General features: G+C 50.0%; 8 protein-coding genes across 8 annotated transcripts; 4 read left to right on the top strand and 4 right to left on the bottom strand.

The window, feature by feature from the left end:
* Window positions 1–6,703: 6,703 nt before the first annotated feature.
* Window positions 6,704–7,409, top strand: PFICI_00873 (uncharacterized protein; the record flags this gene model as incomplete). The annotated part of the gene is made up of 2 exons (XM_007829454.1): window positions 6,704–6,872; window positions 6,955–7,409. 2 exons carry the CDS (start codon window positions 6,704–6,706, stop codon window positions 7,407–7,409), a joined length of 624 nt encoding a protein of 207 aa, XP_007827645.1.
* Window positions 7,410–7,643: 234 nt separating this feature from the next.
* PFICI_00874 (Methylthioribulose-1-phosphate dehydratase) lies at window positions 7,644–8,667 on the bottom strand (the record flags this gene model as incomplete). The annotated part of the gene is made up of 3 exons (XM_007829455.1): window positions 7,644–7,740; window positions 7,789–8,307; window positions 8,486–8,667. The coding sequence occupies 3 exons, from the start codon at window positions 8,665–8,667 to the stop codon at window positions 7,644–7,646; spliced, it is 798 nt and encodes a 265-aa protein (XP_007827646.1).
* A 1,822-nt stretch (window positions 8,668–10,489) lies between these two features.
* PFICI_00875 (Calnexin) lies at window positions 10,490–12,417 on the top strand (the record flags this gene model as incomplete). The annotated part of the gene is made up of 4 exons (XM_007829456.1): window positions 10,490–10,606; window positions 10,737–11,016; window positions 11,073–11,857; window positions 11,914–12,417. 4 exons carry the CDS (start codon window positions 10,490–10,492, stop codon window positions 12,415–12,417), a joined length of 1,686 nt encoding a protein of 561 aa, XP_007827647.1.
* Window positions 12,418–12,931: 514 nt separating this feature from the next.
* Window positions 12,932–14,830, bottom strand: PFICI_00876 (uncharacterized protein; the record flags this gene model as incomplete). The annotated part of the gene is made up of 4 exons (XM_007829457.1): window positions 12,932–13,186; window positions 13,238–14,388; window positions 14,440–14,476; window positions 14,537–14,830. The coding sequence occupies 4 exons, from the start codon at window positions 14,828–14,830 to the stop codon at window positions 12,932–12,934; spliced, it is 1,737 nt and encodes a 578-aa protein (XP_007827648.1).
* Window positions 14,831–16,148: 1,318 nt separating this feature from the next.
* On the bottom strand, window positions 16,149–16,797 carry PFICI_00877 (uncharacterized protein; the record flags this gene model as incomplete). Its single annotated transcript, XM_007829458.1, has 3 exons — window positions 16,149–16,188; window positions 16,260–16,270; window positions 16,339–16,797. The coding sequence occupies 3 exons, from the start codon at window positions 16,795–16,797 to the stop codon at window positions 16,149–16,151; spliced, it is 510 nt and encodes a 169-aa protein (XP_007827649.1).
* Window positions 16,798–17,865: 1,068 nt separating this feature from the next.
* On the top strand, window positions 17,866–21,097 carry PFICI_00878 (uncharacterized protein; the record flags this gene model as incomplete). The annotated part of the gene is made up of 2 exons (XM_007829459.1): window positions 17,866–19,622; window positions 19,672–21,097. 2 exons carry the CDS (start codon window positions 17,866–17,868, stop codon window positions 21,095–21,097), a joined length of 3,183 nt encoding a protein of 1,060 aa, XP_007827650.1.
* Window positions 21,098–21,663: 566 nt separating this feature from the next.
* Window positions 21,664–22,441, top strand: PFICI_00879 (uncharacterized protein; the record flags this gene model as incomplete). Its single annotated transcript, XM_007829460.1, has 2 exons — window positions 21,664–21,670; window positions 21,849–22,441. 2 exons carry the CDS (start codon window positions 21,664–21,666, stop codon window positions 22,439–22,441), a joined length of 600 nt encoding a protein of 199 aa, XP_007827651.1.
* Window positions 22,442–23,117: 676 nt separating this feature from the next.
* Window positions 23,118–24,745, bottom strand: PFICI_00880 (uncharacterized protein; the record flags this gene model as incomplete). Its single annotated transcript, XM_007829461.1, has 4 exons — window positions 23,118–23,295; window positions 23,354–23,746; window positions 23,811–24,079; window positions 24,149–24,745. The coding sequence occupies 4 exons, from the start codon at window positions 24,743–24,745 to the stop codon at window positions 23,118–23,120; spliced, it is 1,437 nt and encodes a 478-aa protein (XP_007827652.1).
* Between the last annotated feature and the right edge of the window lie 2,685 nt (window positions 24,746–27,430).

Here is a 27,430-nt window from a genome sequence, read left to right on the forward strand (position 1 = left end):
GCCCGGTGTATCGTATTCGGCAGATAGTGCTATGGATCTGAGGCCTACTGAGTCCAAAATTCACTCATTCTAGTCGCAACAAGGCAGTTCATTTAACCTGGTCTTTTCAATGTATTCCTTTGAGTGACTCAACTTGGATGAAAAACTGCAATTTGACAAAACAAATTAGAGGTACTTGACCCTTGGTGTGTGCGTGATGCTGACTTCACCTCTTCTTAGCTGCAATTCAACCAATGTCCATGTTTGCCTTGGCCTCCACGGCGGAAACCTGTGTAGTCTCTGGCGCAAACGAGGCATTTTTGTCGAAAAGCCGGACAGTAGAAATCAGGTCATTGCTGAGTGAAAGCACCTAACGCGCCGCACTCAGCTGATGGATGCCGCAACGCCGCGACGTCTTCACACAACAATCGAGCGTTTTCACTCGCCCCTGATTATCGTCCATGTGGCCAACAAGATCCCCGACATGGAACTTGAGGCCTCCCACCAAGCTTTGATGCATTTCTGTTGACTGTGCTCAATATCAGCGAGACGAAGTGTCGATCTAGAATCTCCTGGGTGGCATTCGTTAGAGCTGAACAGCTCATCCGACATCCAAAGCTAACAGAGATCATGGCGCTAGAATCTTAAGTGTGAAGAATCGCCTTGTTGAAAATCGACGCAGTCTCAAGGGCCTTGTCGAAAGCGAACAGGCAAGTTCATGCTTCAATAATGGCGCGAGAACTTGCACAAGGATCGCAATTGGAATTCGCCCAGAGGCGACAATTTCTGAGCATTGTCCAAGCCGGTCGACACGCTACTCAGAGGACGTTCATGTCATTATGGACGAGAGTGTGTAGGTACTTTTTGGACATTCTCGAGGTTGCATGCAAGCAGTCGGGCGAGGCAGTGCCCATTTCCCGCTACGACGAGCGCCACACTAGAATTCTACCCGCGTGTTGACGGAGAGTATACAAGCCACACTACATGATTTGACAAATGTAGTGAAATTTGCAAATACTTCTGCGCCTTTTGCTCCTTGCCAAGGTCTGTGCTAAAGTTCATGCGCTTGGTAGAGTCAAGGAATGGATTATGCTTTTCAAACGCCTGGTTTTATCAATGGCCAGGAGAAAGAAAAGCGTCGGTATCAAGCTGTAGTGACTTTACATTTGTAAACAGCAGCAAGTCATTTATTTTGTCCAAGGCATCGAGGTCGCACAAGTTTGGAGACACCTGGCCATGAATACGTGTAGAATCAGGCTGTGTCCCGGCGTGCGGGCTGTGCTGGTAACTAGACAAGGGTTTGCATATTGGGTGGTCAACGATCCTGACAGCCTGATGGTTTTCTGTCTGTCGGGCGTCAATAAAATGATTGACCGAGATACAACATACCATTGGGTTGGGTTGTGGCCATTCAAGATTGTGCATGTAATCAGATGTCATTTGACAATGGCAGTATTGGAGAGATAAGATCAAATGATTAATCTTTGTACTTTTCAAACTCATACTGAGGGTCTTTATTTCAAGGCAAAGATTATCAAGAACCTCAATGTAAAATCACAGCCTTATGCTTGGGAGTGGGGACGAAGCAGTGAATGATTTGACCACAAATCCCCGTAAAAAAGGAGGAGAGGTACTTTGTGAGCACTCTCTAAAGTACACCATACCAACTTGACCATCATTCGCTGAGATATGGACTTGGATGGCAGACGGAAGCGCCTGGACTCTCAGCTTGGTTGGCTCAGCTGCATGCAGACACACCCCTGTCCTCTGCATTTGTTTTCCGTTTAGATCAACAGTGCCTGGCTTTCCTTGGGGTCGCATAAAATGGTGTGTCTGCCCACCGTTGAAGATCATCGAGCCTTGCCGCTGTCATCATTCTTTTGCCTATTTTTGCGTTTCGACATCGACTTTGTGCTTCAGAAGGATCTTCAAATTCGATTTCAGCATACTTGAACACGCATCATGGTGGAGACCTTTACCCCCGAGTGCACGTTTCCCGATCATCGTGTCAATTATGTTGGGGCGCCGCCGCTGCGATCTACACTGGGCATTGTGTGGCCTTGTGTCTTGACCTTGATTGCATCCATCTATACGGCCTTACACCTAGATGTCATTGCTGATACGGAAGCTACTTCAACCAAGCAATGCGATTGCAATTTGTGCACGAAGCCATGGCTACCAAATCGCATCTGTCGCGATATAAGGTCTTTGGTGGTTCCCCTCAGTATTGCTGCCATTGCCCTTTTTGCTCCTGAACTGGTTGCACAGAGGGCGATGTTTGAACTGTATTGGTGCGGATCTGTAAGGCGAAGACTAAAGGAAATTGGACAAGTAAAGGACGAAGTGTGCGTTCAGTGAACCCCCTCTCCTTTTGCATGGAAATGAAAATCAAATCAAATCAGAATTCAGCCTTCTTTCGCAAATACTGACGTAGGGACATAGAATTCCCCAGTGGACCAGAACGCACTGCTACTACGTCAACATGGGCGGGTTCCGTCTATGTTGTCTTGGCCCATTCGCTGCTCACAATGAGTCTCCCGAGGCCGCTTGTGACTGCAAGGAAACGGTGTTAAACCGCAGGGCACTCTCCCTTGCCATACGTTGTGGCTTGTTGCCCAAAGAACCTCCTGTCAGTAAACAAGAGATACTTGACCATTCCAAGGCCGGGGCTTTCGCCAAAGTCCTCGCAGTCTGGCAGATTGCGTGGTTCTTGGTCGACAAAGTCACGAGGCTTGCTCGCCACCTACCTATCGCACAACTTGAAGTGGGTGTGGCGGGTTTTGCTATGACGAGCTTGGTGACATACGGTTTTTATTTCAGCAAGCCCAAAGGAGTCGGCATAGGTTCCAGAATCTCGTTTGATATTCCACAAGACCCCGAGATCCAAGGAGTTCTACGATCTCAATACAATGCTTTGGAGGGGAAAAGTCACGACGAAATGCGAAAGATGATCGATTCCGAAGAACGGGGCGACCGAAGTCGATGCCTCGAGTTGGCATTCCACCTACACGCTGAAACCCATCGTCTCACTAAACAAAGAGTATCATTTTACTGGGAACTTATGTCACATGTGGACGTAGATGCCAAAGAACAAGTATATTTTCATAAAATTTGGTTAGTCGGTTTTTTGGGAGGAATATTTGCATTACCCTTCGGAGCTATCCACGTAGCTGCATGGAACGCAACCTTTCCAACAACAATCGATCAGTGGCTGTGGAGAATCTCGTCACTGGTGTCGATGCTTATAATACTGTCAGCCAGCGTTTTAGCAGTTTTTATTTTTTGGATGCAGGACCTCTTTGAAGATGATAATAACGTGGTCAAGAGGGTGGCAGTGGGCATAGTCGTATTCTCTCTACCATGTTATGCGGTTGCTAGGGGCGTTCTCATTGTCGAAATGGTACGCTGTATGCTATTTCTCCCACCTCAAGCTTACACCACCTCATGGACAACTAACGTCCCGCATCTTGGGTAAACCTTTCATCAGCACGGTTACATAGTGAATAGGAGCCAGATCCATCAAACCTTTGATCTTGACGATATAACCAGACTCACCATGATCGTGTAGTGTCTGTGTGAGATACTTCATTCCTCATATTCCCTACAATTTCGTAACTCAAGCAATACTTGAGCACGACAAGCGATAGGTCATCATCTTCAGAGCCAGACGGATGGGCTCATTCAAGACTTGGTCTCCAGGCTTTACCAATCCGATCAAATCGGTCCATATTGAGTATTTCGTTCGGTTTTCCTGTCTCTACATTGATGGCACGTTGTTAGGTTGAGAGAGCAATTCACTATAGAATCGGACAATCATTACTTCTCATTCAATGCTTGTGAGGCCTGCGTCGTCGTGGACACTTTGCGCCAGCACTGTATGACACAGTGACCTCTGTTGTTCAAACGAAGCAAAGACTGATTCCATGATTGTGGAAAGATCACTTGGTCCAAGACTAGAAAATACCATACAAATGTTGTGATAGCCTCATGGTTTCCGGGAATGTTCCGGGCCGTACACGCCCTGCGCGCAAAGAGGCGGCTAGAGCCTTGTTCATATACAGACGTTGCCGAGTCATGCTGTTTGCCTTTGTAGAATTGAAGGTGCCATGATGCAATACCTGGGGCTTCTTGATATTGGCATTTGACGTGCATTATCTGTATGAGCGAACGTGCAGCTCGATAGGGACAGCCTGGGCATGGCTGACTAACCTAGATGATTAGTATCCGAGAGAGTCATATAAATGCACAGGAAAAGCGTAGATGGAAGAGGTGTCAAGCTGTAAATAGTGTTTGGGCTCAATCATATTCACTTGGAGCTCATTGTAGGATTACATGGCGCTTGTAGCGGTCACTGCTAGGTGGAGGGTGAGAGTCGATCACTGATCATATGGGTCCTCCCCGTGCGGAGAGTTCCATTATTTTCGAGTCTCCAAGGCTCAGTGCTGCCTCAAACTTATTCCTAGTGCCAATTCAGTGGGCCGACATCCGAGAAGGATCAAAGTTACTAATAACCGACCACAAGAATACGAATGGCACATGAGTGTCGACACGCAGGATAACGCGCTTCGAAAAAAGGAATCAGCGAGACATTATCTCATTGCATTGGTGAATCCGAATCAACATTGCCTGACGTTACAAAATCGCCACAAGAGAGAGATCAACACGAGCAGCACAGCTGACGGTGGAGTCGTGGTTGTGAATCTAGATTGGACCAAGTCGGAAGCCCAGGTTGCCCAACAAGCACCAGCTCCAAATCCGTGTGTGGGCAGTCCTCGTATTCCAGACTTGGTGCGTTGTTCGCGGCACCCACCTCGGCGACAGCGCCCAATACACAGTACTCGCCATGGCTGCGGTTAATTCGGATGGGTGCAGAAGAAGAGAGAATTTCGTCCCAGGAATATTCCGAGTATGAAAAGTGATTCTCGCCCGGATGCGTAGTGTAGACGTCGCAGGTGGAGACTGGATGGCAGCATTTCAACATGGAACCACCAGATGCAGCTATGGAGTCAAGGAAGCAAGTAGAATCATTGTAGCACAGCAACCAAAAGGGATCATGTGCATCCCCCATATTGGTGATGACTGCAATCCATCATGTAATTGAATGCTGCAGCCTGCAAACCGGGGACATTCTGCACACGTAGGTATGACACTGTAGGTACAGGACTGCAGCATTGGCATCTTTTCTGACGATCAGTCAATTTCAAAATTCTTGCTGACGGGAACTGCCAGCCAGTACCGGCCATGTGCTCAGCACCGACGTTTCATGAATTTGGCCCGTCTCTTTGAACTGAGACCGCGACCTTTCAACAAGACAACAGAATTGGACTGGCTCCGTGGACGTGCTCATACAAACGGCTCCCTCTCAAAGCCTCACCGACGCTCGAAAAGACTTGACCAGTCGAGCCAGTTGGCATTGCCCCAATATTCCGTCGTCTCCAGTATGCTGCTAGGAAGAAGTTAAACCTGCTTTACCTTCAAGGGGATCAACACTGTGCTCTTTATGCGCCGTGCCTATTCATGCGCTAGACATCTCGAGATCACCGGCCGATCTCACCTAGCCACCTTTCTTTCCCCACACCCAACGCGGGAATTGACCTTTTGGCTGTTTGATGTTTAATTCACTTTCGCCGAGACAAGAGGGTAAAAGGGAAGACAAAGACACCAGGGTCTATAGGATAGACACTCGGCCATGTCTAGCTTTAAAGAGATGGATTTTAGACTCTTCTCTCACATGTCACACTGGATGTGTGTTATCTTTCTTTGCAAGATGCCCGACAGACACATTTAGTATCAATCCCTCGTTCAGACCTGAAAAAAAAGTCGTTTTGGGCTCGGGTACCTTGCCCACCACTTTAAAGCAAGCATAAGCCCGGAAAGAAGCTCGTAATTTTAATTCCTAGGCCACGGGGTGACTAGAGAGCGAACTAGAGAGCTCGGCAGGCCCCCAGGGGAACGCGCCGTGGCATCGACCAACAGGGATTGAACCGCTGGCGCATTGAGCGAGCATCTGAGCCGACATTATGGGGGGGGGAGGGCCCCGGGGGGTTACCTTGAGGCTTTGCAACTTGCGCAGGGCCAAATAGGTGGGAGTAGAAAAAAGGAAAAACCTTGGCATCAAGTCAGAAGCCGGCCGCCGCATATGGACGGTCCATATTTAATTGTATGTACCCCAAGGCCTAAGCCCAAGCTCGGAGGTAACATCGTATGGCAACTGGACCCGTACTATTTCTCTGACTCGAATTGAATTTTTTTTTCTTCTTCCCAGCTCACCTGCACACTAATAATATACTACCCCTGCCGCCAATGACGGAGTGGTACAACAGGCCTTCCCCAGCCCAGGGGCAGAGACGGCCGGGTCGCCGTTTTGGTTGGTAGTTGAGAGGCAAAATGGAACGGTAGTGTACAGAGTAGTACTGTGTAGGATGAAGCTAGGTAATGTACCTTGAAGCATGGCAGAGATGGAACGTGTCGACCGTGTCTGTCTGTCTGTCTGTCTGGCGTGGGAAAGATTTCTCTCTGCCTGATTTGTTCCTATTTAATGGCAAGGTTTCTCCCCGTAAACAAACTTTGTTCTCCTCTTTGACCTCTGATTCCCGTCTCTTTTCTTTGCAGAAACTTCTCTTATAATAGCATACAATCGCTACCACATACAGTCGCTACTACGATATCTCCTTCTCGACTTAGACCGATACCCCCATTTACTTAATATTCCAAACCCGCAAAAATGCGTTTCACTTCGTTCCTCGTCGCCGGCGTCCTCGCCCTGACTGCCAGTGCTCAGTCCGTCACCGAGTCTGCCACCACCACTGTCGCCACTGATGCCAGCTCTACCACTTCCAGCATTGTAGCTACCGACTCGGCACAGGCCGCCGCTCTGGAGTGTCTTTCAAAGTGTATGTTGCCTCGGCCGGCTTGACAAGCTTGCTCTTGACAAGATCCATGCAAAGTCCATACCAACTAACACGCAATATATAGGCGAGGCCGGTGACGTCGACTGCCAGGCCCACTGCATCACTGTCCCCAGCCCTGACGCCGCCGCCGTCAATGCCACCACCGAGTGCTCGGCCAACTGCGTTCAGGGTGACGGCTCCGAGGAGGAGACGGCCGCCTACGCCTCGTGTCTCCAGGACTGCGTTGAAAAGTACTACTACAGCGGCACTGCTGGCACCCCCACCAACACTGGCGCCGCCGACAGCGACAGCAGCGCCTCCGCCTCCGTCACCTCGGTTGTCTCGACCATCACCTCTGGCAGCTCCACCATCACCACCACTTTTGCCAGCACCAAGAGCTCCGGCACCGGTACCGCTTCTGGCGCGTCTGCTTCCGGCACCTCGTCTTCGTCTTCTGGCAATGCTGGCGACGTCATCAGCCGGCCAGCAAGCTCGTACGTCGGTCTGCTCGGTGCTCTGGCTGCCGTTCTGGCTCTGTAAGCGGAAAAACACTTGCGTAATGAATACTCGTGGTGGATATAATAGGAATAATATCGCATATAAATGAGAAAAAATGGGATCAGCATGGCTCAAAGCATCTACGGCGGCACGGAAAATATTAATAGTCTGGACACGTTAGACATCAACTCGTATAGACAACGAGGTGTACAGCAATTAATATGAATCATGTTTTCGTCATTCTTTCTTGTCCTTTTTGTTTCTTGGGTGTGGGTATCATCGTCCCGAGGAGGTTATGACCTTTTCCACGTTGCTGATCCATGGCAGGCCGAGTTGCTTCATCTCTACTGCCAATTGGAACAGGTAGTCGAGACTGGACATGTCAGTGCTGAGTTGGCTTGAGATTTAATTGTAAACATACCTCTCACACATGGTCTTGGCCTTGTGGACATTGTCTCCCCAGACGTAGACACCATGTCTGCGAACGAGAACGGCATATGTGTCGGGGTACTTATCCATGGCCTCCTCGAGGAACTCGGTCAGGTCCTCCTCGTGGGAAGTATTTTCAATCACGGGAATGCGCAGAGTATCGTGGTAGTCTAGGTTGCCCGACTTTTGGAAGCCCCGCCCAAAGCCCTTGATCTGCTCAATGTTGTTGATTTCAAACATCTTGTCGTTGCCGGGCCCTTGCGACTCGAGGATCAAGGTCACCAGCACGGCCCAGTGCGAGTGCGTGTGGATGCAGCATCCCGCCCCGCGCTTGGTAAAGGCAGCCAGGAAGAGCGGCGTGCACTGCGACGGACGGCCGCCCGGGGGCGAGCGCAGGTAGACGCGGTTCTTGAGGTCAACCTGCTTGGAGAGCTCTAGGACGTACAGGTCCAGAGGCTTCATGAGCTCCTTTTGCACTCCCGACGGCGCAATATAAACCAGATCGCGGACCCTGAGGTTGGTCAGCAAAGTGTATATGGAAAGCGAGTATATGATTGCATCAGAATATATGGGTGGATTCGATGAAGCTAGGGTTGTTCAAGACTTCCGGAAATGGAAGTTTGCTCCAAGAACACGTGAGCAAACAATGTTGAGATGAGTGGCGCAGGACATGTCAAGGTATATCTTACTCATCGCGGATCGAACATCCTCCGCCGGTACCAGTGACCCAGCCCAGTGTCCAGAACTTTGCGCACAGCGAGGGAATGAGGTTGGCTGGATGATTGGCATCATCGGAGATGACGAGGAAATCGTTGTTATCAACCACCATCTCCGTCTCTGTCTTTGCTCTCTTTGCCGCGTCTTGTTCCATGTTGGCAAGTGGTTCCAATTAAGCGACCCGGGTACCTGATGCAACCTGAACTCTCGCCTGCTTTTGTCCCGACTTGGCAGTCCCTGGGGGGTGGTGGGAATGAATAGGTGTCGTCAATATTCCCTTTTCCTTGCTTGTGGACTAGGTGGCCTCTGCAGAAAAGGGTAAATTGGAAATCACCCGCTGGAAAAGAAGAACTTTCCGGTTGGCCAGGGAGTGGGACCGAGTTACAGAAATCCGGAGTAGGAAAGAGGGAAAGGGAAGGTTGTCTGGCTTTTTAGGTGAGGCTAAATGCGATGCCTTGCCGGCACGAGCTACGATTCGTTGGCGAGCAGCGAATTATCGGGGTCCAATGAATTTGGGGTGTGCATATGGGGATTGCGCAATCAATTTTTTTTTTCCCCTTCTCTATTTTGCGTCTCTTTCACGAGTTATCAAGTGGGTTCCACTTTCAGCACATGGCGCGGTTTTGGGCGTCTTGTCCACTGGCTGCAAACCGGAATTTGGAGATGGTGTCAAATTCAATACACCGCTTGAGGGATGATCACAGACATTGGTGTATTCAACAGTTCACGTCCTTTTATGATTATCAGACGTCTCCTGTTATTTGAAATGATCATATCCTCTAATTAGCCATGTCATCTGGGCACGCTGAAATGATATAATTTTGGACAATTAATCACATACCACAGAATATATGCAGTGGATCTTGCAACAACACAGAGGCATGACATATGCTGCTCTGTGAATGGACAAGAAGCACGCTCTCAACTTGTAATGTTGGGACAGTACTCTGAGGTTAGCTGCCTGGTTAAAGGATAGACAAAACCTAGACAACAGTGAGCATATTCATGCACGTGAAATAAAGTGAGACAGATAAGACCGATTCGGGACTTTCATAAGCCTGGGTTGGCATTGAATCTTTTGGCGTTGCCGCGGTTTTGGCACTCAAATTGTATCCTTCTCCAGACTCAACGTGGGTACATGACGCACCACTAATGTTTTGAAGCAGTCCTTTGTGTGTTGAATGATTAGAGCACATGGGCCTTTGCTCAGACACGGTCACGCCTAGTGGACACTGGCTTGTGGTGAGCTATGTAATCCTTTGAGCCTCAGCCTCAGCCATCGGAATTATGTTGTAGACTCACAATCGGGCCATTGGGTCTCTTGTACCTAGAATATACACTTTTTAATACAGCTCGCCACAATCTGCACATGGGACAGCCAAATTCATATTCATGATAAAATCACATTTCAGTATTACAAGTTCTATTGATTAGAGATACAGCAGCACACAGCAGCACACAGCAGCACACAGCAAAAGCCTTGTGGATTCCGACTTTTAGCGGCCAGAGACACGCCCCTAGTCCCCAAAGTCCCCGCACGAGCTCAAAGGGTCCGTCGCCAATTCGGCCAATCAACGCCGACCGAAGCTGGTCGAAGCTACGGAAGGTGCCTCCAACAGCCGCAACCTGTCCTAGGTCCCCATCAAAAAAAGGACACGTTTTAACGCAAGGTCCTCGGTCATTGATCAAGCCACTGTGCCTACAAGATAAATTCACCTGGACGCCAATTGTCTCTCCTCCTCCAGGCCTCTGACAGGAATTCCATTTTTTTTTTCTTCTGCCTCGCCGAGCTCTGGCAGCAATCATTCTTTCTCAGCATCTCATCCTGACCTGATCAGTAACTCGATCAGTTCTCCATTGTATTGGCGACTTCCCGCAGGCTAGCTATCTTTTACTAGCATACAGCTTCCTGCCGCTGCCACATCTTATACCTCAATCTCGTCGCCGTCGCTTCCGACAGCACACCCAACTTCACAATGAAGTTCACTCAGGCCACCATTGCCTGGGCCGCCGCCGCCCTCGCCAGCGGTGTCTGGGCCGTGGAAGAGGCCGAGCCTGCCAGCTCGGTTGCTGCTGAGCTCCCTACTTTCACCGTAAGTGTCTCTTGCATTCAGCAACCCCGCGTGCGTAATTTTGTAGATTGGTGCCACGACAAGCATCACGCAATCTCGCGCACTCGTGAAACCATGCGATCAGTAGATCTAACGCCTTTTCTCTCAATAGCCCACCACACTCAAGGCTCCCTTCCTTGAGCAGTTCACCGACGACTGGGAGACCCGATGGAAGCCTTCTCACGCCAAGAAGGACTCCAGCAACGATGAGGAGTGGGCTTACGTCGGCGAATGGTCCGTCGAGGAGCCTACCGTCTACAAGGGCATGGAGGGCGACAAGGGTCTCGTTGTGAAGAACCCCGCCGCTCACCACGCCATCTCGGCCAAGTTTGACAAGGCCATTGACCCCAAGGACAAGCCTCTGGTTGTCCAGTACGAGGTCAAGCTTCAGAGTGAGTACAGATTGCATGTTCTTGACCTACAATCATGGCTAACCTGGCGACCACAGATGGCCTCGAGTGCGGTGGTGCTTACCTCAAGCTTCTCCGCGAGAACAAGGCTCTCCACCAGGATGAGTTTGCTAACACTACCCCGTACGTCATCATGTTCGGCCCCGACAAGTGTGGACACACCAACAAGGTTCACTTCATCTTCAACCACAAGAACCCCAAGACTGGCGAGTACGAGGAGAAGCACCTGACCAGCCCTCCCACCGCTCGCGTTGTCAAGACCACTGAGCTGTACACGCTCATTGTTCACCCCAACAACACCTATGTCATCAAGCAGAACAACGAGCAGGTCAAGACTGGCAGCCTTCTCGAGGACTTCCTGCCCTCCGTGAACCCTGCCGAGGAGATTGACGACCCCAAGGACTCCAAGCCCGACACCTGGGTTGACGAGGCCCGCATCGCTGACCCCGATGCCAAGAAGCCCGAGGATTGGGACGAGGAGGCCCCCTTTGAGATTCTCGATGAGGAGGCTACTCAACCCGAGGACTGGCTTGTCGATGAGCCTCTTACCGTCCCTGACCCCGAGGCTCAGAAGCCCGAGGACTGGGATGACGAGGAGGACGGTGACTGGATCGCCCCCATGGTCCCCAACCCCAAGTGTGCCGATGCCGCTGGTTGCGGTCCCTGGAAGCAGCCCATGAAGAAGAACCCCGACTACAAGGGCAAGTGGACTGCTCCTTACATTGACAACCCTGCCTACAAGGGTGTCTGGGCTCCTCGCAAGATCAAGAACCCCGACTACTTTGAGGACAAGACTCCCGCCAACTTTGAGCCCATTGGAGCTGTAAGTACCTTTTTGGAAAGACAGATCTTACAGCGTGTGCTAATTCATACTACTAGATTGGCTTTGAGATCTGGACCATGCAGAACAACATTCTCTTTGACAACATCTACATTGGCCACTCTGTTGAGGATGCCAACAAGCTTGCCGAGGAGACCTTTGGCGAGAAGCACCCCCAGGAGCAGCTCCTCGAGCTTGCCGACAAGCCCAAGCCCTCTGAGAAGCCCAAGTCTCCCTCTGACCTTAGCTTCACCGAGGACCCCGTCACCTACGTCAAGGAGAAGCTTGATCTCTTCCTCACCATTGCCAAGAACGACCCTGTCCAGGCTATCAAGTTTGTTCCCGAGGTTCCCACTGCCATTGGTGGTCTCATTGTCACCATTGCTGCCTTTGTCGGTCTCTTTGCTCTCGGTGGTTCCGCCCCCGAGCCTGTCAAGAAGGCTGCCGTCGACGCCAAGGAGAAGGCCAAGGATGCCAAGGACAAGGCCGCTGACGCTGTCGCAACTGGCGCTGAGAACGTCAAGGCTGAAGTCAACAAGCGCACCACCCGCAGCCAGTCGTAAATACCATAAACGACTAGTAGAAGATGAATCTCGCAATCATGAAATGTAGTGATTTGCCCAGCACTAAAAACATGGAGCGGCACAATTACTATTGTTACTAATAGGACATTTGATTTCCTCGGGGCAACTATGAATTCTTCGCATGGCGCAGGTGTACTTTATAGGCAAACAAAATAAATTGTTACAGTTGAGAATACGGTCCTTTTCAATTGCTAGATTTGTCGAAATGCAGCGTTACTGGAATGAATTATTTCTTGTGTGCAGTCGTAATGCCTCGCAAATTCGGATATTGACGCTCGTTGTGAAGTTGCTGCCCGTCAATAACTTGCGATCCACTATCAAGTTTAGTGTTGCTTGCTACCATTCCTGCTAGCATCTTATCCGGTCAGGGATCCTGAGCTACGTGAACTTGAACATTGGTATATCATTGTACCATTCTCTTGACCCATCAAACGTTCAAACTCAAATTTTCAGATTAGCTACCGCTAATAATACTGCTAAACAATCATGACAGTTACAGCTTGAAGCTCTCCTTGACAGCAGCCCCGAATCTCTCAATGGCCACATCCATTTGCTCCTCGGACGCCGAAGCAAACGTCGTTCTAAAAAAGAGAGACGTTGGCGGCTTATCATGCTCGGCACGGAACCAAGAGCCCCTACATGTCAAGACACCTTGGTCAATGCAGGCATCAAATATCTCTTCCTCGATTTCGAGCAAGCTCTTGGTCTTGACACCGGGGTGTTGTTCATGATCGACTTGGAGCCACATCTGAATAGCGTCAGTCATTGTTATCAGTTTACGCGGTCGAGGTAGACTTACAAACATGCCTGCTGCTGGAGGAGTCCAGCTGACCACTTCCCTCGGGAGATACTTTTCGCAAGCTCTCAGCATGGTGTTTCTCCTTTTTGTGTATTCCAGCCTTAAGTTCATGAGCCATTGGAGATAACCCTCGTGGCCCCATTCCTCGTCCATCAACTTGTGCATGGCAAGCTGCGAAAAGCCGCTAGGACCCTGGCTACAACATTCGGCGTGTCTTATGTACCGCTCAATAATCTGCTCGCTGGCCGTCACCCAGCCCATGCGAGATCCAGGCACAACTACCTTGCTGAACGAATCATGTCTCATGACCCGCCCGTCGACGTCTATACTCAACAGACTGGGGATGAGACCACCCAGGAACTCTTCGACGGTAGCTGGTGGAGGCACATCTGGTGTGTCTGCTCCGGTGTATGGTTGCATCTGGAGGAAATAATATGGTTCGTCCTCGAAAATGAAAACGTCATGCTTTTGGCAAACGGCATAGATGTCTCTCCGTCTTTGTTCTCCTTGGGTGGCACCAGTCGGGTTTTGTCCCGAAGGCACCGTGTAGAGGACGGTAGGTTTTCTCGCACCACGTTCCGACTCGTTCCAATTTGACAGAATATCATCCATGCTCTCGGGTAAAAGACCTTGCTCGTCCATCTTGGCACCAAACACCTTGATTCCCAGAGGCGCCGCCGTCTCTAGGGCAGTACTGAAACTGAACTCTTCGGTCAAGACGCTATCTCCCCTGTTTCGGTCACAAAACATTCGATAGGCGCACTCGAGACTGCCGGTGCTACCAATGGTGAGAGAGCTGCGCCAATCAGAGTAAGGGGGCCGGTGGCAGAGCTCCGTGTGCTCCGTGACCCAGCGCAGCATCTGGGCTGATCCAATCGACTGGCCATAGTTGAGGCCAATGCTCAAGTCGAACACGCTGTCCTTGTCGACGACATCGCGCTTGCCAATGGACACGTCTCGTCCAGATTTGTGCGTGGTGGCTTCGGAAAAGTCTGGTGGCGTGGCAATGCGAAAGCCCATGGAGTCAAAGGGGAAGTGGTCCGCCGACGGCAGGCCGCCACCCAGTGAGACCAGTCCTGGCTTTTTGAGGTACTTGGCTGCTTGCTTCAAGACGCATGGTTTACGTGCCAGAGATTCTGCACTCAGCAGGTCTGTATTCATATTAGATCAAGAATTGCTGGAATTCGACATGAGCTACTCACGATCCCACCTCAGTGCTTTTGGATTGTTATATGCATGCTATGACTATGTTAGTCACTGTGTTGAGTGCGATCAATATCGATACAAGAAGATTCATACTGGAGACTTGAACATGTCACTATCGGAGTATGCCGCCGTACCAGCAACAAGCTTGCCGGCCTTTTCTCGACGGGTCTTGATACCTTGAATGGTGAGAGGTTCCGGTGCTTGTTCACCCACAGAGGCATCCTTGGCCGCGAGACCAATGCCTCCCACATTGGTTGGTCTCCATTGTCGGGCAGTTGACGAGAGGGTTCGCGTCTTGTTGTTGATGATGGTGCTGTCCACTAGCCTCCACGAGCGGACGACATGGCGGGAGCTCGTAAAAGGTTTCGAGCGGGCTATACTTTTCATTGGGACTGATTTCACTGTTCTTGAGCCGAGAGGTGCATGTATATTACTTTAAAATGCCAAGCAGAAACTAAGAGAAGAGGGACTTGGAAACAGAGTAGTGTAGGTTAAAAGGTGATCATTGGAAAAAACATTCCTTAAAAGTGTCATCCTTTCAAACCCCAGATATGGATTGTTCTCCCCCCATGTTTATTAGTGGGCTGGGGCGCCGCACTGGACCCTGGAGGGGCGATAACGGCGGGGGCCTGTTGCGGCTTTGCGGGGACCCTGCCGCTGATAACCGTCCCCCGGGGCCGTGTCAGGGTCCCACTGATTAGCCAATTCTATGGGGGATTGGCCAATGGTCAAACAAGCCACTGGCTACTTATACATCACATGGTCGACATGATGGCCAGTGCCGGCAAGCCTCCAGATGGGTAAGACGAAGCAAGGCAGAGTTTGTTACTAATATGGACGCTGTCGGCTACGCGATCGGCCTGAAGCTTGAATAGTATTGCATTGTGCCTGAGAGATCTTGTTGGCGGGTTGAAAGCAGTAAGCGAATCGTCTCACAGCTTGGAGCACTGGGGCATTGCCAGAATTGTGAGGCTGTCGTATGTTTACATGGAAATAATGATGATACATTAGATAAACTTGACTACGAAATAGGGCGAGAATAACTCGACTGAGTAAGTGGGCAAGTCTTGAAATTGTGGCAAGACGATATAAAAGGTAGATGCGTACACAAGGCAAGCAGTTTTGATCAATCCCCATGCTGACCGTAAGCTATAACGTGTCCCCTGGAGCCACTTGGCTGTTTTGAACACACAAGGTCTCCAGCTAGCATCTTTAAAGGAACACGTTGGACCTGCAGCAAATCCAAAGCTTATTACGGCGCCTTTACGCGACTAGTCAACCAGAAGATACTTTGCCAAGGGTATAGGCGTTATGGGCATATTTACCGAGATTGATTGTTATACCTAGGTACTAAATCCGCCCCAAATAGGAAAATCATACACGACATCCGTGATTTACATCTTTGTATGCGAAAACATTCAAGACGTGATGAGGTTGTAATCTGGCCCGTGTCGTGACTTGCTATTCATGGTAAGTGAAATCCTACAAGGCATTCGCATGAAATTGTTGCAGCTCAAGTCAAAAAGGATTGTAAATGGATCATATATTCGTCATGATTGCAATCTGGTGGAATCCTTCTCCTACACTCTGTACATATCCCAAGTTCCCTGTGATGCGCCGAGGGAAAGAACTGTCAAGACGTGGTAGCGATGTGAAATTTTTGCCTGCTTTTCATCGATATTTTGTACATGTTGATGACGACTACTCAACAGACACGATTGATGATGGTGCCAGAGCCGGGATTCCTACAACGTTGGTTAGTCATAAATCAGACCGAATTGATTGATGCACTTTTTGTGAATTTGTTGTTACATACGCATTGTCCCACTGTCGAGATTTAGTTAGCAGGTATTCAATATGGACAGGTATTGTATCTCTGGAATCTGTAAGCTTACCACACCGCCACCAGCAACAAGATTGGTCTGAGAAAGTGTGCCATCATAACAGGCACACATCCATTCTGGGTCCTGTCCTGATCCTCCAGGCGTATTGACAAAGGCACCCTGGAAATACTTGTCACTGGGGAGCCAACTGCCCGGGGTCTCGGTATTGTTGCCTGCCAAGCAAACGCTGGTGCATTGATCTAGGACAGCAGTCTTGTCGTTGCTGAGCCAGTCAACCTGGGAGAATTGGTACAATTGGTTCAGGTCAGTCTGGTTGGCCCTGACATGCCAAATGCCCTCGTTTCCACGGTTGATGGTTGTAATCGTCTCGACCGTGCTCGATGTGCAAGGTGTCGGGTTGTCCTGGCGAACTCGATGGCCGCGTAACTGGGGTACTGGTATCTTGGCCTCGACCAATGCCAGAGGCGCAATGGCGGCGATACACACGAGAATCTGTTGATGAAGCTTCATGGTGAAGAACGTGGATGAAGAGAAAGTGAAAAAAGAAGAAGAGAAAAAATACTGAAAAGACGGCATCGTCCGGGGAAGGACATGGTCCGTATATTTATATCTGGTGCATACATGTATTTGGCAACCTACAATACAGGGCGCCCATCAAATGGACAATAATACCACCCTATGATGACCCGACCCACCCTACTTGGCTTAGCATCCTACAGAGTATTGTCAATCCTTTTTGGACTGTGCAGTAGCAGCTACTACACAAGGCGAAATCGGGTTCGTATTTTAATTTAAGGGCCTTTTTCGATTGATCCTTTGGAATGCACCATGATATACGCGCCAGCATCCGAGTTGTCCTATGAGTGGTGGAGATTTTGAAGCTAGAGCCCAAGTAGTCTGGTAGTGCAAAAGGCCAAAGTGGGTGCATAAGTATGGATGTTGCATCTCGGGAGGAGGAAGGAGAAGATCCGCTTTTTTAGGCTGGGGTTCCACCTGAGAATCGAACTTTTCCCCAACGGGATCATGAATGCATTCCACTGGCGGAGTGTTTGTGTGGCAGCTTCCAGTCCAGTCCAGTCCCCCCATCATGGTAAACCAATCCACACGTAAACGTAGCTCATACCTTTCTCCATATTGAATGTGGCTGTTTTCAGCAATCAAGCCACAACCTGAGCTTTCTCCGAACCTGCTGCTTGCAACGAGCAAGAGGAGGCAACGGAAAGAAAAAAAAAAAGACAAAGGCGGCTCATCAACGACACACCCAAACCTTGAGGTAGAGGTCCGTGCTCTTTACCTTGCAGACTAACCCGTTGTTGTTCAATCAACCCGCCGCGTTACCTGCTGGCTGGCTGGCCTGGCCTGGCCTGCGTCAACTAACTGCCTCTTTCGAATCCAGCCTCGTTCTTTGACGTCTTTTCCCCCAAATCACCGCGTCTCGGCGTCGCAGTTGCAGTCGCAGTCGCAGTCGCAACACACAACCTGCCGCTACCGCGATACCGTGAACCACCTCTGATTGTTCTTTGCATTACCTAGGCGACGACAACTTCTGGCTTCTATTCTGGATCTCGGCATCGCATGATGCCTGGTGCCGTTGCCATGGAGAACGGCATCCAGAATGGCCTCCCCGGCGGCGACCACGATGCCGTCGCGCGATCGGCGCGCATGAACGATCTCCCCGACGAAATCCAACACATAACCCAGGGATACATACCTCTCGGCCTCCTGCTGTCGCGCCTTGCCCAGCGCTCGCACAATCAGTTGACGGCCAAGATCCTGGAGCTGGCCAAGATGCCAGTCTCGGCTCCCGCCGTCAATGGCAACTCGGCGCCTGCTGTCAGTCTCCCGGACGACACATCGGTAGAGAACCTGAGTAAAAAGGCATCACTCTTGAACTTTATGCAAGAGCTGCACGCAAGATGGACCAAGGCGCTCGTCATTGCTTCTTGGAGTCGCAAGGCCCCGACCGTCAGCAAGCTCATCGACCTGATGAACTACATCAACATGGAGCGCAAAGCATTCGACGACGGCCTCGGCTACATGGCCAACATCAAGCGCGACCTTACTTTTGCACGACTCCCAAACCCAGATTTACAAACAGCGCTGCAAGTCTTGTCCACCGGCAGTGCTTCATGGATGCCTGATCTGGGTTACATTGAACCGCCCCCGTTGACCGCAGAAGAGCAACTACAGTGGATAGAGGAGCTCAACACTCTCCTCTCGCTACGACTGAACCTAGAAGATCACGACAAGATACCACTCCAGTTTCGCGACTACACGATCGCATCGGGCCGTGTGACATTCAAGGTCGAGGGAGAATACGAGGTCGACTTGACAATTGCCGATGAGGATTTTGAGCAGCAATACTGGTTCTTGGATTTTCGATTTGCTTTTACACCTGCCCCGGCAGAATTGACCGAAACGTTGCGGGTTTTCCTCGAGGCTCGCGTAAACGAGGCCTTGGAAAAGGAAGGACTGCGAGGATGCTACAATTTTCTACACGAATTTGTACTCACACACAAGATTAGCGAGTACGTACGACAAGCACGCGAGTTGGCGAGGGCAAGCTGGGTGGACACTCTAAAGATTGAGCGGCTCAACCGAAGCATGGCCATACAATACTGGACCAACCGACACCTCCCAGACAGCCCAAAGAGTTGGATTATCATGGGTGTCCACAGCGGCAGGAAATCCGGAGCGACTACCATTGACAACGATGCCACGAGCTACCTCTCATTGCGCTGGTTTAGAGATGGCAAGGAGGTTCAAGAATCAGATATCACGTTTGAGAAATCCCATATATCCACCGAAAAGCTTCTCAAAAAGGTAATCGCACGACATGTGGAACACATCTTGTCCACTATACATGGAAAGCTCCAAACCAAGGACCGTTACCTCAAGAGGGAAGCAGCCCTCAGCCTCGACATTTCTCGGGACGAACCCCTCGAGTCCAGTCTACGCGTACAAGTTGGACAAAAAGACTTTATCAACCTCCGGATAGCTCCAATCACTGGTTCCTTTTCAATGACGCCCCAGAGAACCGCAACGTACAAGGGAGAGCAACGTCTGAATACTCTGGCCAAGGATCCTACCGAAGAAGGCATACTTGCCCTGGAAGGCGCACGCTATGCCTGGATGGCCGACGATTTGAATCGCAGAGGCAAGAGTATGGGCTGGAGCTTCACTCGTAGTCCGGTGAGGCCCGAAGAAATACGAAGTATACTAAAGTCGAAAGAGTCGGGCCAGAATTTCTGGTTCAAGAGAAAGGGTTGGCCTGCGGAATGGTACATGATGTTGAGTTTGAGTTTGGCTGGGGACAGGTGGTGGCTGATGGAGGTGTAAGTACCCCTTTTACTGATTTGCTACCTATTCACTGACCTCGTATAGTGCCAACCTGCCGACTGGCCCTCGCGTTGTGACATTTGCACAACTGCCACTCGTCACCCCGTCACCAGCTCTAAACGACACCTTCTTTGCAGGCATGACCATCTTTAGCGCTGCAATGATGTCACAAGTCATCAACTCAAAGGAGCTACACCGACGTCACATTAAGTATCGTGACGATCAGAAGATGAGCCTTCCACAAACGCCCACCATGAAGCTACCCATTCTCAAGGTACGCCTAGCTGAGATTCTTGCCGGAGGGACCATTGCGGCCGGGAAACCTGTCACCTGGGCACATGACCATGTGTTTATCAGGTTCATGAGGATTGAGAATACACGACGAATTCGAAAGGAAATTCAGCAGGGCGAGGATCAAGCACAAAAACAGCCACTTCTCTCCATTGTGGCCGACGCTCGCTTCAGGGTCGTGGACCCAGCCAAGTTTGGTCTTCTCCAAGGAAACGTTGAGCAGGACGTTGCCTATAATACTCAACTTGGCGTCTTTGCGTTGCAGCTCAAGGCCGACCTGGGAACCACCATTGTCGGCGACTTGGCCAACCGGATTCACGCCATTGAAAGACTTGTCGACTGTGTGGACGCCATCAGGCGCAGCCCCTCGGATATCAAATGCGATACCATCACTCTTGCTCGAGTCGACTTTACCTATAGCGATGCAATCGGACGCACTGCCGGAAATGCAGCGGAAGCCAACATTCGACGTTGGAAGGCTTCTCTGGACCTACGATCCGATCAGATCAAGATGTCTCTGGAGAAAGGAAACCCCCATCTACGTATCCTTGACGGTCTCAACCGCCTCATTAACTCTTCGTTGGGTTTCAGCAAGCTTCCACAATACTTGGCCTTTACCCTTCCCGCAATAAAGGCATTGGACCAGATCGAGGATTCTTGGGCCCAAGTACCACAGGGACGTGCCGAGATCTTTTCCGAGCAACTAGATTGGTTCACTATTAGATACATCTTGTCAGGACCGAACAAGGCTGCACCACGAGTCTATCGCATCGCCTTGAAGCTCAGGGAACGACGTGGTTCGCCATTCTGGCACGTTACTCGATCCGAAATTGGACCAAACTCGAACCCCGACGACGAGTTCAAGCCAGTGCTAGCAAAAGTCTGGAGCCAAGCCAATGCAGGTTGGCAGAATTTTGGCGACAGCGCTTGCTGCAACGCAGACGATAGCATCATTGCACTGCTCAAGGCGGTGGACGATGCAGCAAGAGAGTTGGCAAAGAAGCCAGTCCCTACCTCGCCAGTGGCTTCAAGGCAGCCAGCAAAGACGCAACCTACACCAAAGATGCAACCAGCATCGAAACCAAACAACCAAAAGAATACGGCAGCTCAAGCAAACCGGGGCCGGCCGATGCAGCAGCAATCAGGCACCTCGAGCAATACTGCTATTACTCTAGACTAGAAGAAGCAAAAAGTCGCGAGAGAGGTCTGAACGAAAGAACGAAATTGAGAGACTCGACTGTTGCCAAATCGTGGCACAGGGCGATGGAATGTTTTTGTTTTGAGATCAAGATAATGTCATATGAGATACCCTTTTCCCAGCACTTCGTCATGGTAGATTATGCGCAAGTACATGGTCTACAGAAGCGCAAATGGCATTAATATAAATATAATCATTCAACAATAGGTGTTGATCTTTGAATTGATTGACTGACTGACTCTACCTGGTTCATGGAATGCCCCTACTGCCTCTAGGGTCTGCAACCATGGTCAATCAAATCGGCAGAGATTCGTCCCGGGCGATCAGATCTAACCTAGGATGTCACGGGCCGGTGTCTAGTGAGAGCTATTGCTCCAAGCTCAAATACAAGACAGTATTGGTTTCGTCAAGCCTCTGCGTACAGATCTTGGCATTGTGCAATATCTTTAAGAGATATATAGATTGTTTATTTTCTAGAGCTGTCTCAATCTTTTGCTGCTTTTGTAGACTATCAGCGAGCTTCAATTGTCTTTGAGTTTAAAAGCAAAATGTCATGTAAGCCGCCTGGTTTGATTCGTCTTGCTGTGCCCCGCAGTCATGCCACATTTGAACTGTCCACTTCTCTACGGCGTCAATACCCCTGATGTCTTGTTTACACCAACACTTGATGGGGACCGGCTTATGCCAGCGTCCGTGTCGACATGGAGATACTAACATGAATACTTTGACCTAGTCCTCAACACGACTGCAAACCTGCGCAACACGACCCCGATACCGTTGCCCCCGAGCAAGAGACAGGGGGCCGTCGCGCTCCTCCACGACCATGACTTTTACCTACACTGCGATCCGCACCTGACAGACTACAAGGCCGTAGAAGCACCGACCAACCCGGCGCCGACCTTTGCATCGTACAAGGTGCCAGCCCCAGTCTCGGCGCTGGCGGGCGCAAACCCCACGGTCAAGCTGTACGAAGTTCATGATCATGTCCCAAATCCCGTGTACAGCAGCAACGTCAAGAGCAATGAGGAAATGGTCGACTTTGCCGACGGCTTGTGGGTGCGGGTGCGCTCTCCCATGGGTGTAATGATGGAGACGACGTGGACGGTGCGGGAGAGGACCGACAACAAGACACAAGAGGAGGGAGGAGGGGGAGAGAATGCTGCCGCCGACGACAGTGGCCTTGAGCTCGTCGAGGAAGTCTACGTGTCGTGTAATCGCATGCTCATGGGCCTCGTCAAGAGTAGCGTCGAGGCCAATTGGCAAAAGATTCACGACAAGATTGTCTCGCGAATGGTTGAGGATGCCGGCAAGGCAACATCTAGCTGAAGAAGTAGGTCAGACATTCTTTTCGAGGCCGAGGCTTACTTGTCCAAGCCGATTTGGTCGTAGATGGCAGTCCTAGATTTGGATTATACTACAAATATAGAATTTTCAAGTCACTACCACGGTTTTGTAGTCCAATCATGAAATATATGATGGAAAAAAAAAAGGGAGCCAGAAATCGAGCAAGCAAACAGGACAATCAGAAGGATTATGAGCAGAAGAAAAAAGTAATCATCTCAAGTTTGGAAAAGTGCAAAAAAGGAATCGGTCGGTCTATTGAGGACCGTATGATTGGTGGCAAGAACTGTTTATTCTTGCCCACTACTGGAGTCGAACCAATTGCCTCCTCATTGCTTCCTGGAAAGGATACTAGTGAGGCGCTCTACCGATGAGCCAAGCGGGCTTTGAGAAGCTGTGATGAAAGAAACGTGTGCTTGAAAGGTGTTAAGTAAATGATCCACTAACACGAGATTTCCATGTGTCAATATGGACCACACCGAGTCATGGTGGGAGACGACATTGATAGTGAAGGGAATTGCGTAACGACAATACTAGAGAATACTTCTAGAATCCACAATCATGGTTGAAATTTGCATTGAATAGCGTGGTTGATTGTGTTGTAATTATTGTAAAATCTAGTCTAGTATGGGGCGTCTATACATGATCTCGGAATGTCAACTCATAAGTAGTATTTCTGAGTGCCAGCCTTTTTATTCTGGATAAAGAAGAAACCCGCCAGTGTCAGGCAAGACACGAATCCCAATGATTGAATGGCAAGACCAGTAGAGAATGCAGTCGGATACCGTGGTGCTTCAGAGGTTATGAATACATTGGAGGCAACGAAATTGCAAGAGTTGCTATATAATCATGTCAGTCATTGGTCATTGTGAAGAGGCGAGATTTGTGATTACTCACCCAAAACCAGCTATAATAGCCATCCCAACAGCCTTTTCTGGTCTACCAACCACATTGCTGTGAAACCAAGCAACACAGTTGGGCATTTGGATATTGGCGCCCCAGTAAATCATGTAGAGACCAAAGTAGCGGACTCCAGCAGGTTGAACCTGGGCACGTTGGATGGCCCAGCCGACAATGGACATGGCCGCGCCAAAGGCAATGACGCCGGAGCGGTTGTTGATGCGCCCAGCAATCCATCCGGAAGACACCATGATGAACGCACCCACGAGGTAGATGGGTATCAACATGACATTGGCCCGGTTGCCACTGTACCCCAGCTGGGAGAGGATGGTGGGCGAGAAGGAGACGGTCGAGGCGGCGCTCATGTCGCAGCAGAAGAAGACGAGGGTGCTTTGCAAGTCTGGTCAGCCAAGGGAAGTAAGTGATGGCGTGCAAATGTCTTGTAGTCACTTACATTGCCCACGTCTTCCAGTTGAGCATGCACTTGATCCAGTTGACGTTTTGCATGTCGAGATTTTCTTTTCCCCTCTCAATCTCTAGACGGCGCAACAAGACTTCACGCTCGGATTCATTCAGAAAGTGTGCCTTTTCGGGCCAGCTCGGAGTAAAAATTCCAAGGACAATACCAAAACAGCCAGTCACGATGCCTTCGAGTATAAATATCCATCGCCATCCCTCGAGACCGTGGACTCCGTCCATGTGACTAATGGCATAAGCCAGAAACTATGTCACAGTGGAGGTTAGCAAATGAAGAGGAGTCTATAGTCGCTCGTACACGAGGTCTATACTCACGGCACTGAATGTGTTTCCGATCAAGGCACAACAAATAAAGAATGAAAATCTGGGAGCAAACTCGACTCGTCTGTAGTACTGCGCCATGAGCAGCGCGGCTCCCGGCTGCACGCCCGCCTCGACGGCGCCCATCAAGGCCCGACAGGCATAGAGACCGCCGGCGGACCGGGTGAGGCCCTGGCACATGGAGGTGATGCCGAGGATGAAGATGATGCCCCCGAGCCAGTAGGCGGGCCGGACGCCGCGGCGGCCCAGGATGAGGTTGCAGGGCACCTCGAGCAGGACAAAGGGCAGATAAAACACCCAGAGCGCCGTGTTGTAGCCCGACGACGGCATGTGCAGGTCCGCCTCGAAGCCATTGAGCTTGGCCGTCGCGATGTTGGTCCGGTCCAGAAAGGCGAGCAGGTACATCATGCCCAGCAGCGGGAGCAGCGCAATGTCGATCTTGCGCGTCACCTTGCTGCCCAGGTCCGTGTCTATCTGACTCGACGCGACATCATGGCTGTCCGTTTCCGTCGTGTTGGACTCGTGAGCTGATCCGTCCTTGGGAACCGGCGTCTTTTCGTCAATGGCAAATGGGGGTGCTGTATCTGCCATTGTGATTTGGTATGACCCCTCTCAACGAGTCACTGTTTTCCTTCCTCGACAGACTGGCTGGCTACACTTGAGTAAACAGTCGACGGACGGATTGTGGGGGAAATCACTATGGGAAAAGAAAACCAGAAAACACAGGAAAAAAAAGTCGTTTCCCTCGACCTGCATAACGGGGAATGATTGTGCATTTGTAATATGTATATCATTTCTACTTTTCCCCCCGACTTCATGACGCGAATGCTCTTTAACCAAAGCATACCTGTTCCGATCATCATGTCCCAACCCACGTCAAAAGGCAACCTCGGGATGCAGTCGAGAAAAAAAGGCCCGTCAAGGCAGGGATAGCTGAATGTCCCGGGGATGCATGTATGATTCCGGGATGTATAATGGGCAAGGGCCCTTGTTCTTCCATCCCACCGCGTGGCAAAGGCTATTGGGCTTGGTCGAGAAAAACTAAACAAATGTCTGCAGTTAAAACCATTGGGATTTTCCCCTTCCTTGTGGTCGAATGGCTGATTGGCAATCCTGTTTTCCCCTCTTCGGATGCGCTCCTACCTAAACATTTCTTAGCGATGCGGAAAAGGAATATGTATATGCGGCCGACGGGAGGAAGTGGTGGGCAGTCCCGGCTGTCCCATCGGCTGGCGGGCAAGCGGGAGTTGCTGATAAGCGAAGTCAAAAGGCGGAGTTGAGAGCGCGATGTGGTATAGTCGCAGAGGAGAAAAAGCAACATGTGCATACCAGACAGTAGAAGAACCCTGGACCGGATCCATTGAAACTTGAAAGGATAGTGGATTCTTTCTGTACTGGCCCATTGACCTGCGACACTCTTGTATTGGAGAATGCGACGCTGAGCGCGGTAAAAAAGAGGGCGCCCAGGGCGTTATGCTCCGGTGGTCGTCTTGAATGGTCATTTCTTGCCATGATATGATGATAATGATTTTGTGGTTCTCAGTTCATGCTATGCGCTAGGGCGTCGAGTATAGCTCGAAGCTATAAAGGGGATATACACAGTAGTCTAGAAACTGTAATTTGTGGAGCATTGCTATAGTAAGTAAATTGGCAAATCATTTGGTAAATGAGCGTCCCCAATGCTTGGATTCACATGTTTGAAGCCTTGTGTTGTAATCTATTGTTATGCTATTGTTGTTCTCCTCTTGCTGGTAACCCAAGGAGCTCTTTACTTCTTTTGACCAGACTGTACTGACAAGTGACCCGTCGGGAACGTTAGCCGTCAGAGGTGCCGTAGAGATGTCACTACGCCTTATTGTGAGAGTTGATGCTCGTGTAAACACGGTACGTGGGTGATAGCCGAGGCAGTCTTGAGGCTAGTTCGTGCAGGCGACTCTCCATGACCTACCTCGTACATGACAAATTCTCGGGACTCGAGAAAACTCTCATTCAGGCGCCTTCAATAGAGTATACTGTTTAGTTGCTGCCAAGCCTCTTTTAACTTTGGCATTCTGTGGAGATGCCGTGGTCCACTTGGCACATGTGGACACCTAGATGAGATCCTTTGTAATTGCGAGAATGTAGGCAATCTCGTCGAATGGTGTAGGCAGAAAGTCGATAGAAGGAGAGAGAAAATAAAGAAAGAAAGAAAGAAAGAAAGAGAAAGAGAGAAAAAAATAAGAGAGAAAGAGAGTCCATCGTAACAAAAGAATCTTGTTATTCACAAGTTTGCAATTCTTCCTACCCTACCCTAGTCACAACCAGAGCACTACAAGGTTTCTTGGAGATGGCATGCCCTTTGATCCGTCAAGTTCTTGATCCTCCGTCACGACCATTTGTGAGGCTCTTCCGAGCTGCATCACTTCCCGTTCCTATCCAGATGCTCGGGTCACCCAGCCCCGCTTTTCCACACCACACCCGTCAGCTTTGTATCACGTCAAAAAACTATTAATTCATGTCAGAAATAAAGTACATGGGTACTCGATTATAGGTCACTGGGAAGCTCGGGTATCATAACGTACGTAGAGCTTGATTGTTCGTTTTCTGGAAAGAGGGTTCTATGATATCGATTTGTGCTTCCAATTCTGCACTTGCAGCTTGCTCTTGGCAGTATCTCGGATTTCGACGTGAACATTGTCGATATTATGTTCGCGGAGAGCTTTCCGGCAATCCAATGCGAATTTAATGGCTTTTCCTAACTAATCGTATCCTTTGGTACTCTAATTAGTAATACCGTGGATGTATTCAGCCTCTTTGGTACGTGCTTCCTATGAAGGTCGGTAATGTTATCAATACCAACGCAAATTGGCAAGAACCATTCCCAGGGGCAATCTTATAATATCTCAATTAGGCGATGAGATAGCTTTGGGGACTATTCAGCGATGAGATTGGGTTGGTCGATACCAGCGAGATATTTTCTACAAACACCCGCAAAAGTGCCGACGACACAAATTGGCGGATGCTAGCGTTCGGTTCACGTTCGAGCGATTAGCTCTGGAGATCCGGGTATTCCGAAATAATACCCCTGCGCTTGACATCGCTTGGTTTGTGTGGGAGAGGCTCCATGGTCGAGATTGGCAGGCTCCTTGGTGTCGTTGACAAGCTGCCTTCACTGCTCGATTTCCTGACCTTTTTCGGGCTGGATGAAGTGTGTTCTTGCCGTTGACGCTTATTGGAGCAAGGTAGGAAAGGGGGTCGAAAAAAGTTGGTGCCAGGTCCATTCGACATTTTAGTATT

The sequence above is a fragment of the Pestalotiopsis fici genome (assembly GCF_000516985.1).
Source record: "Pestalotiopsis fici W106-1 unplaced genomic scaffold PFICI_Scf_1, whole genome shotgun sequence".
Lineage (NCBI taxonomy): Eukaryota > Fungi > Ascomycota > Sordariomycetes > Amphisphaeriales > Sporocadaceae > Pestalotiopsis > Pestalotiopsis fici.